Source organism: Vicia villosa, linkage group LG7 (genome assembly GCF_029867415.1).
Source record: "Vicia villosa cultivar HV-30 ecotype Madison, WI linkage group LG7, Vvil1.0, whole genome shotgun sequence".
Lineage (NCBI taxonomy): Eukaryota > Viridiplantae > Streptophyta > Magnoliopsida > Fabales > Fabaceae > Vicia > Vicia villosa.
Genome location: NC_081186.1, coordinates 68,965,908 through 68,977,106, shown reverse-complemented (window position 1 = coordinate 68,977,106; position 11,199 = coordinate 68,965,908). Strand labels below are relative to the sequence as shown.

General features: G+C 36.7%; 1 protein-coding gene across 1 annotated transcript; it reads left to right on the top strand.

Annotated features, from left to right (window-relative positions):
* Positions 1-8,602: 8,602 nt before the first annotated feature.
* LOC131617363 (uncharacterized) lies at positions 8,603-10,991 on the top strand. Its single transcript, XM_058888669.1, has 2 exons — positions 8,603-9,176; positions 9,995-10,991. Exons 1-2 carry the CDS (start codon positions 8,744-8,746, stop codon positions 10,498-10,500), a joined length of 939 nt encoding a protein of 312 aa, XP_058744652.1. The 5' UTR covers positions 8,603-8,743; the 3' UTR covers positions 10,501-10,991.
* Positions 10,992-11,199: the final 208 nt, after the last annotated feature.

The following is an 11,199-nucleotide window of genomic DNA, read 5'->3' as shown; positions in this document are numbered from 1 at the left end:
ACCACCCCTCGTCTTCTAGAGCCTCGGGTGTTACATGCCCACCAGCTTCCATATGGTTCGTCCTCGAACCACATCGTACTAGGAGAGGTATGGCTCTGATACCATTTGTAACGCCCCAGACTACTTTCAGGATGATCGACTGACCCCACAAACCAATACGAGTCTTTTCAGCATGCTTTGACCTCACTCACACGCTTTTCGGGAAACTTCCAAGAAGGTGACCCATCCCCTAATTGCTCCAAGTCAAGCATGCTTAACTATGGAGTTCTTATGGAATGGGCTATCGAAAAGAATATGCATCTTGTTGGTATAGGTAGTACCCATCAATCCTTATATGCACTCCTTCAACCATGCAGTCCCATACCTGCACAGCTTTAGGATCCCCCTTATTCTGATGTGGCGACCACTCCTTGCCATATTCAATCTTGAGTCTTACATGCGGTGCAACCACCCATTGCCTTCTTCAGCCTCAGGTGTTACATGCCCACCAGCTTCTGCATGGTTCGTCCTCGAACCATATCGTATTGGGAGAGGTCTGGATCTGATACCATTTGTAACACCCCATACTGCTTTCGAGATAATCGACTGACCCCACAAACCACACGGGTCTTTTCAGCATGCTTTGACCTCACTCATACGCTTTCTGGGAAACTTCCAAGGAGGTCACCCATCCCATAATGGCCCCAAGTCAAGCACGCTTAACTATGGAGTTCTTATGAAACAAACTACCAAAAAGAAGATGCATCTTATTGGTATAGATAGTACCTATCAATCCTTATATGCACTCCTTCAACCATGCAGTCCCATACCTGCACAGCTTTAGGATCCCCCTCATTCTGATGTGGCTACCACTCCTTGCCATATTCGGTCTCGAGTGTTACATGCGGTGCAACCACCCATTGCCTTCTTCGACCTCAGGTGTTACATGCCCACCAGCTTCCGCATGGTTCGTCCTCAAACCATATCGTATTGGGAGAGGTCTAGATCTGATACCATTTGTAACACCCCAAACTGCTTTCGAGATGATCGACTGACCCCACAAACCACACGGGTCTTTTCAGCATGCTTTGACCTCACTCATATGCTTTCTGGGAAACTTCCAAGGAGGTCACCCATCCCATAATTGCTCCAAGTCAAGCACGCTTAACTATGGAGTTCTTATGAAACAGACTACCGAAAAGAAGATGCATCTTATTGGTATAGGTAGTACCTATCAATCCTTATATGCACTCCTTCAACCATGCACTCCCATACCTGCACAGCTTCAGGATCCCTCTCTTTCCGATGTGGCGACCACTCCTTGCCATATTCGGCATCGAGATTTACATGCGGTGCAACCACCCCTCGCCTTCTTCGGCCTCGGGTGTTACTGATTCTGCCTCAAGAGACCTGTTGGTCAATAGTCTTGGGAAGTTTAGGACTAGAGAGTCTTAAAGGTTGTCAGTCACAAGTAGTTGCTTGTGCAGGGTTAGTCACTTGCAGGTAGCTTGTGTAGGGTTAGTCACTTGCTGGTAGCTTGTGCATTGTAGTTAGTCACTCACGGTTGCTTGTACATTATTAGTCACCGGAGGTTGCCCGTGCAACTGTAATCAGTTTGGTTATAGTGGATTAAGATCTCGATTAAGAGAGGCGAAATCACCTTGGCGGGTGGACTAGACTAGCTTAAGAATTTCTCAAGTGAACTAGTATAAACTTACCTTGTTCTTTCCTTCTTACAATCTATAATTATTATCAAGAGTAAAGAGTTTGTTATTTAAAGAGGGGAGCTGTTTTAAATTAAAGTTTTGTTTGTTAAAAACCCTATTTAAACCCCCCATTTTCTAGTGTTTTTCACACCTTCAGTTGGCATCAGAACTCCGGTTCTGAGTGGTGATAAAGAGTTTGAATCTTTATCAAGCACTTAACCATTGTTTAGTATCGATCCAAAGTGTGTGAAAAATAATGGCTACTTCCACAGAAACTTCTACCAACAATGTTACTGTTGATGATAACGATAGAGAGCGCTATAGTGCTAAACCTCATATGTTTGATTTAGAAAAGTTTGACTATTGGAAGGATAGAATTGAAACGTATTTCATGGCGTTTGACTTTGATCTTTGGGATCTGGTAGTTGAGGGCTACAGATATCCACTAAATGAAAATGGTGTCAAGATTGCAAGAAATACAATGACAGAGGACCAAAAGAAAGCTTATAATAATCATTTCAAAGCTAGTTCTATTTTGTTATCTGCTATTTCTCATGTTGATTACGAGATTATCACTGATAAAGAGACTACTAAGTCCATATTTGATTCTCTCAAAATGACTTATGAATGCAACATTCAAGTTAAGGAGACAAAGGCTCTTGCCCTAATCCAAAAGTATGAAGCCTTCAAGATGGAAGAAGATGAATATATGGAAAAAATATTTTCAAGATTCAAGATGCTTGTTGCAGGACTTAAGGTTCTGGAAAAAGGATACTCCACATCAGATCATGTTAAGAATATTATCAGAAGTCTGCCTAAGAAATAAAGATCAATGGTAAATGCTTTGAAACTATCAAAGGATCTGAACAACACCACTCTTGAGGAACTGATAAGTTCTTTAAGAAGTCATGAGATTGAGATTTAAGAAGATGAACCTCAGAGAAGAATTAAGTCTGTGGCTCTAAAGTCTAAGTCTGAATAGACAAAGACTTTTCAAGTAGAAGAAGACTCAGAAGAATCTGAAGAAGACTCAGAAGAATCTTAAGAAGACTCGGGCGGAGATGAACTTTATCTAATAACCAAAAGATTAAATTAGTTATAGAAACATAGAGAGAGCAAGTTCAAAATACCTAGAAGATCAAAGGACAAAACTGAGTCATCATATGATTAAAGGAAAGGCTCTAGAAGGGAAGCTATATGTTACGAATGGAACGAGCCTGAATACTACAAGTATGATTGTCCAAAGCTTAGGAAAGAAAATAAACCTAAGAAAGTGTTAAAAGCATAGAAGGGTCTCATGGCAACATGGGATGATTCTGATCAAGAAGAAGAAGATTCTGAAGAAGAATAAGCCAACGTGGCACTCATGGATAAATCAAGTACAAGTGAAGTGATTTCAGTGAAAGAGATGATAACTGAGGATGCATGAGACTCTGACAATCAAGAAGAATGGCTTCTCGCAACATACGACAGGAGAAAGGCGTATGTTCCAAAATTTGGAACTTAGGCCTGGAGACCTTGTTGGTTTCAAAGGTAATTCAAAAAGCAAGATTACTAACTCTAAAACCAAAGGTAATAAGTGTTTATTGTTAAGGATTCTGTAAAAGCTCAAAAGGCTACATAATCTAAAACAGAGAAACACAGATTGTTGAAAAATTTATTTAGTTAAATCTGTTGTTGTTCCTTCTGATCCCTCTGAACAGAAGAAAGAATATTAGAATTACAACTTTTCAAAGTATGATGGGAGAATAGAAATTACTTCTGGGGTTTCAAGTTAACCAATCATCAGAAGCCATCTACATTTATCAGAAACCAACATATCAGAAAGCTTCTAAAGAAGTTCAACATACTTGATTGGAAAGTAGCAGATACTCTAATGCATTCAACAAGCATTATGAAGAGGTAAGTAGAAAGGTATGACATAAGTGTCTCTTTTACATTTAATACTTACATATATTGTTATATTACTGCTGTCATTTTATCTTATTCTGAACCTCAGTCAGCAGAAGATGTTTCGGTCAGAAACGTTTCTGATCAGAAGGAAATCGTTTGATTTTCTAGACTCTGAGTATATTAAAACGTGTCACCTGACATGGTTAATGCGTGTAAATTTAGTTATACTCATCATTAATCTTACCTAATGATACTTGAGAAGTGTGTTTTATTTTCTTGGAATTGATTAAAATTGAAATTATGACTATCATTTATGTTTGTATGTCTGTATGATTAAGATTGGGTTATGCAATATGTCTTTGAGTTTTGATGATAACAATGAGTATGTTTGTATGAACAATTTTGTTATACTAATGTTTGTTATGTTAAGTACTTAACAAACAGGTTCTGACTCTGATGAAAAAGGCGTGGCCAAAACATCATAAGCTACCAAGTTATGTTTCCGCGCTACACAAGTTCTGATGAATAGTAGCAAAGCTTCAGAAGCATCTAAAGTCATTACTCTGATATGAAGTCTGAAGAAACCATTATGAAGACTCAAGTTTCTGAAGAAAAATGGTTCTGAAGACCAAGTGCTGAAGACTCTGAAGACTTGAAGCTCTGAAGATCCAAAGCTTATTTTATTTTCTTCCAACTCATGCTGCGAGCCTCTGAAGTTCAAGAAGAATAGAAGATAATGTTATGTAGTACAAGGTACAAGGTACAGACGAATGTTTCGTTCCACTACAAGAAAGGATGGACGTTGCGTACTATCTTGTCTCCCACTACATTCAAGCCACCAAACTTCGTGAAGTTCCAAAACTTCCCTCCAACGGATATATTATTTTATTGGCTATATAAAGGGCTTGAAGATTCAAGAGAAAGCTGCCAATTCACGATCATATCCATTATGAAAAAACTGTTCATATTTGTATACTCTTAAGTCTAGTTTTGAAATATATCATTTACATTCAGCTTGTGTAGAAGCACTTATATTGTAAACAAATTTCGATTCAAACGGTTGTTTGATTCTACCTCAAGAGACCTGTTGGTCAGTAGTCTTGGAAAGTTTAGGACTAGAGAGTCTTAAAGGTTGTCAGTCACAGGCGGTTGCTTGTGTAGGGTTAGTCACTTACGAGTAGCTTGTGCAGGATTAGTCACTTGTGGGTAGCTTGTGCATTGTAGTTAGTCACTTGCAGTTACTTGTGCATTGTTAGTCACCGGCGGTTGCCCGTGCAATTGTAGTCAATTTGGTTATAGTGGATTAAGAACTCGATTGAGAGAGACGAAATCACGTTGCCGGTGGACTAGACTAGCTTGGGAATTTCTCAAGTGAACTAGTATAAACATACCTTGTTCTTTCCTTCTTGCAATCTATAGTTATTATCAAGAGTAAAGAGTTTGTTATTTAAAGAGGGGAGCTGTTTTTGATTAAAGTTTTGTTTGTTAAAAATCCTATTCAAACCCCCTTTCTAGTGTTTTTCACACCTTCAAAATTCATTAAAGATACATAGTTGAATTCATGAGAGAAAAACACACAAGTTTCATGTTTATAATTCTGAAAATGGTTGAGTCTTGATGGAGTTGCGTTTTCCAAAATTTGTTGTTTTTGAGGAAGAAGATGAAGTTCATCTTTTGATTTCATGAACTGAGTTTATTACTTATTTAATGGTTTGCGTTTTTAAATTAGATGTATGACCATCCAAGTGGTAGTGCGCTTGCCTTTAAGTCTTACTATGCCAAAGGGCGCGGGTTCGATTCCCCCTTTTTCCACTTTGAGCAATTTTATTTCTTTTATGATTTCAGAACTGATTTTACCATATTATTATGTGAATGGGCCTAATGATTGTCAATAGCGCTTGGTCCAATGGCTAAGGTTTTAAGCTATCACCAAAAGGACATGGGTTCAAACCCTTCCAAGTGCAAAACTAATTTTTTTATCACTGTTTCTTTCACTTTTTTAATAACTTTGATATTTTATTTAAAATAAAAAATTAAATCATTTTCACTTGAAATTTTACACACTATTTATTTAACTTGTATATTTTATGAATATATTTTAAAATCACAAAAATATTTATTACTTAATTATTTTAATATTAAATCAAAACACGTGTTTTTTATGCTTTAAAAAGCCATTAAATCAAATCTTTCTTTGATTTTTTTCACCAAGTAACTTGTATATACTTTTGTGTGAACCAATTAGAATTAGGGTAAGTTTACTTTGAAAATACTAACATGATCCCTTATTCTATTTGCTTAGGGTTTTGTTTAAAATTTAAAAATGATTAGGTTTTGGTGTACATAACTAAAACCCCAAAACCCTAATCGTGTGACACCTTGATCTTTCGATCCCAAAGCAATACCATATTTATATAACTTGTTGCTATTGATCTCTCCTTGTTTGTATACTTGTACATATACTTGATGATTTACATCCTTGTACATTTACACTTTGGTTATGTTATTATCCTTGTATATATATACATTGTTGAACTAACCCCACTTGCATGAGATATTTTATCCATCCATCATACGTCATACTCATACATACATGATATGATCATAAGGTATGTCATCTCTTTTATTCATAACCCTTTATACTTAAGTTATACATTGATATTTTGTTAAAACTCACCCTTGATTGTATCCTTGGTACACATACGCACCCCCCCCACACACACACCACTTGAGATATTCACCATGAATGATTGCTTAAGTTGTTGCTTAAAAATCCAAAGGAATGAGAATGATATTGACTAAAATTGTCAAGCTACTCACTCTCTTTTCCAACTCTTCTACTTTGTGCTTAGTATTGTTAAAGCTTTGCACCCCACTTGTTTAAAAATGGTTTTGTATTGTTAAAGCTCAACCTTTTTTAAATAAACCCTTGGTTTTGTATTGTTAAAGCTTAACCAACCTCTTTTAAATTACCCTTGCCTTGTATTGTTAAAGCTTGGCATCTTTTTTTAAAAAAACTTGTTAAGTGTTGTTAAAGCTTAACATTTTAAAAAAACCCGTTGAGTATTGTTAAAGCTCAACACCCAAAAAGATTTTGCCACTTGGCTTTTTATTTTATTTTTAAGGGGAACTAAAAAAGTTATGACTTCCCTATTGCACTTAAGGGGTATGTAGGCCTAAGATGCAATGTCTTACCGAGCTCACTTTTAAAATATTCTTTTCTCATCCTCTCACTCTATTTAAACAAAACACATAAGCATTTCATAAATGACAATATAATAAATATATATTTCAAAGAGGTTCCTACGGAGTACCGTAGATGTGAGGGGTGCTAATACATCCCCCTTGCATAACCAACCCCCCGAACCATAGACCTCTGATAAGTTTACTAGTTTTAATTTTAAAAACTTATGTGGGTTTTATTTCGCTTTTTTCTCATTTTCTTTGGAAACAATAAAGCGCGAGGACGACTCTACTAAAATATCTGAGCTAATTCAATCAATGGATCTAGTCTCACAAATTTCACCGCTACAATGTTGGACATTCATTGAAGGATTCTTGACACCCTACTAGAAAATTACACGTTGGACCTTCAATAAAGGATCTTTGTCGCCTATCAAGCAATATGCTGTAACCTTATAGGGTATCCTTGTCGCCTTATCAGGCTATACATTGTTGGACTTTCATAGAAGGATCCTTTACACCTCATTAGGCTGCCCATTTAACGATAATACTATGAATAACAGAATAGCCACATTAAGAATTTCATAAACAAACCTCCCAAGTTGTGAACATATTTATTAAAGAAAAGCTCCAAAGGGCATGGTTGCAAACTGACCTACAAAGGGTAAGAATACAAATAACAGACAAAATACAAAAGCAAAATTGAACTTGCCCACGTGCAATACTTGAGGGACTCGCCCCACACAAGACTTGAGGGACTTGCCCCATGAGGAAAATCTACTCAGTCAGGGTGACATAAAGGAGTGCGCCTCAAAACTAATTAAAAAACAAGCCTACAACTAGTGTAATATGAATCATGAATGAGAGTACAAATACCTAAAACATTGAATGCACCCCCAACAAGTCTTGAGAGACTCCCCAAGCAAGGTTGAGAGACTTTCCCTAAGAAAGGCTCGAGGGACTCACCCCGCGAAGAAAACCTACTCGGTCAAAGCGACATAGACAAATACCCCTCAAAACTTAACAAAGATAGAAATCTGAACAAAATAATGCAAATCACCACAAGGTTTGAAAATTTTCATTAATAAAACCCTGAAGGGCGATGTTATAGAACCCCTATAATGGGATAATGAAATAAGTAGTAAGAAAGCAAGGGTCCAATAGTTGTACAAACTGGCTTTTACAAAGTCTCACATAAGGGACTCGACTATTTAAGTATCGCTTGAGAGACTCGCCTTTACGAAGTCTCGCCTTAGGGACTCTACTAAGTTGCCCGATTGTGCTTAGTTGCCCGATTGGGCTTGGTCGCCCCGAAGTTGAGTCTAAATGCCCGATCTAGTATCCACGATCCATTTCCCTTGTCAAACATTTACTATGAGGTGTCCAAGTAATATCAGTCAAAGGAAAATCTTACCCCTCACAATTTTAGGAAGAATGAGTCTTCCATTACTCCCATATTTCTAATCATGGAACGAGGGAATCAATTTCTTTGGCTTTCTAATCCAAGCCTATAGGCCTTTATAGAATACCTCAATCCGAAAATTGAGAGATCATCCACAAATCTTAAAGAGAAATACAAAGAGTCCCTCACCCCCTACGTGAGTGGTCTCTCTCTCAAACAATTGTTTGCATCTTAATTCGATATCTTCCGTATGAATCCCCATTTTCTCCGCTGAAATACTTGGTTTTTAAAAAGAAAAAGTGATTTTATTTAATTCATTGCTTTAATATGCTGATAAAAGTTTGCAGATTCTTGCCTTGCTGTGATCCACCCTTATCATGAAGGAAATATCACAACACAAAACCCAAAGTGTTGATAAAAGTCAAAAGGAACCCTATAAATAATTTTATTTTCCTCACAAATCACTCTCAAACCAAATAAAGCAGTCACTAAAAACACAACAAAACCACTTCACACTTTTTCTCTTTTTCCTTAACACAACAAACACAACATCAAAACACTGTCTTCTTCTACACAATCTATGGTGAAAATCTGTGTCGAAATATGCATAATATCAGCTCGTGGAGTAAGAGCTTCACCTTCCCTATGGAAACACCAATGGTACGCAGTTGGTTGGGTTGATCCAACCAACAAATACATCACCAAAGTTGATGCTTCCACCAACACAAACCCTCATTGGAGAACAAAGTTTTCTGTTCCAGTTGATAACTCTGATCCAAGTTTTCATGATCTCGCATTGAGTGTTGAAGTTTATAGCAGAGACCCTTTTTTCTTCTCAGAGAAACTTCATGGTTCAGCTACTGTTCTTCTCAAAGAGTTTCTTGCAAAAGAGATGCAGAATGAAGAAACTGGAAGCTATCAGTTGAGAAAGAAGAAGGATAATAAACCAAGAGGGTTTGTTGATGTTTCGGTTCGTGTTTTTGAAGACAAAGAAGAATCAAATTCTTACTCAGGTATAGTTAAAGTGTTTTTGAAAACTTTGATTGAAGTTTAAAGATTTGTTTGGTTTTAGTTTTTTTAGTTTATCTACTAAGGTGAAATTGTTTGAGAGCTTAAAACATGTTTATAAATTCTTTTTAGCTTATTTTCATAAGCTCTACATAATTGCTTATGGAAACACCTTATAGGTTATATGTGGAGTAACAATTTAACTTATTTTCTATAGAGATATATTGAAAATTTTATGAACATGTCATAAGCTGGTTTCCAGGAATTTTCTGGAAAAGTCCACAAGTACTTATGCCAAGTCAATTTAAATGGGTCTATAAGCACTTACCTTATAAAAGCTTATACTATAAGTGTTTAATGATGGTCTTAAATTGTTGTCGCGGGTGCGGTTGTGGGTGTTAGGATAGCGGTCATTGTGGTAATTGCGATGCGCATACGGGCTACGGCCATTGCAGAGTGAATTTTTATTAAGAGGTGTTTGAAATACATAGTTGGAAAACGCTTAATGTTAATATTTTTCATGATTTGAGTTTTAAGATTCTAAATTTTGAGTTTTGACAAAAACACTTGAAGAAACTTTGACGAAGTTGTGTGATGTGGTTTCTAATGTGGACGGATTCGTGATTTCAAATCACACCACAATTGTGGTCCGATGCGGTTTCGAAAACTACCGCATCAACAATATTGTGGCCGCAATTGCAGTTGCAGATCACAATTTAAAACATTGTGCTTAATTTAACTGTTTATTGAAAATATATCATAAATTTTTTGCTTTCAAAGAATATCAAAGTTATTTGAGGCACTATATATTTGTATGATGCAGGTAATGAGGGAGGAGGAATAATGCTAGATAATGGTAATAAGGGTGGGAATGGACAAAGATATCACCAACAAATGGATCCAGTTTCATCCAATAGACCATTTAAACAACCACAAACTAATCTACCTTATTCACATCCAATGCCATTTCCTTCAAACTACTCTAATCCTTATGTGGGTGGACCAACCTACCCTGCAGCTGCTGGAGCTGGACCGAGTTATCAACCACTAAGAACTCCACCACCGCCACCGCCTCCATCGTCAAATTTCGGTTACGTTCCGACTTTTCATCAAAGTAATGATGCGTTGGCACCAAGTTACTTTAACATGCCATCATCATCAGGGACAGCTCCTAGGCCAAGGGGACCTCTAGGATTTGCAATGGGAGCCGGTGCTGGTGCATTGGCAGCTGGTGCTGTAATGTTTGGTGATAATTTAATGTCAGGATTTGATTTTACTTCAGGTATTGGAGATCCTGTTCTTTCTATTGCAACTGATCCGCTTTTCTAAACAAGTCATTAAGCAGTGTTACCATTGCTACTAGTAAACCAGATATGACCGTATTCGGATTCAACGCAGCAACTGATTTTCTCAGTTTAATCTCAACCAGATATGCATGAGACATGTTTCTGTATTTTACTTATCATTGCCTTTATGAATCTAATAGTACTTGTTACTTTGTGGTAAGTCATGTTCTAGTATATCCAATGTAGATTTCAGGTCTAGTGGTGTTTTTTTTTTTGACACTGCATTCATCTTTTCATCAATCACATGAGGAAGAGAAGGCCCTTTAGCTAGATTACAAGGTATCCAGAACAAGTTTCTTGTTTCTAGTCATACCTAATTGAGCTTTGTCAGAAACTTTGGAATGAGTATTCCACCACTCTTCAAGAAGAAACCTATTGGTTTCAACATTATTGTTCTCAATGATTAAGGAGGGTGTTGAATATGTAGAGATAATCTAATAAGTTGAGTCAATAACTACTTCATTAGACATGACATAAGAAAAACAACTTAAAATTGTTAGAACAATATTTTAAAAACAGTTAAAAATGGTTTTTCAGCCAAAGAAGGAATTACTAGGATAAGTCATTGACTAAATCATTATCTTTAAAATGTTTCATAGTATCGCTCAAAAATATACAAGCAAACTATCCAATCACAATGTTCTAGGATCCATTATAGAAATACACCTTCTATATAGTAAAC

Bases quoted from the DNA above. Each gene is read 5' to 3' on its own strand.
- LOC131617363 (XM_058888669.1), top strand. From the start codon at position 8,744: ATGGTGAAAATCTGTGTCGAAATATGCATAATATCAGCTCGTGGAGTA. The intron at 9,177-9,994 runs GTATAGTTAAAG...TGTATGATGCAG, and splicing joins AGAATCAAATTCTTACTCAG to GTAATGAGGGAGGAGGAATA.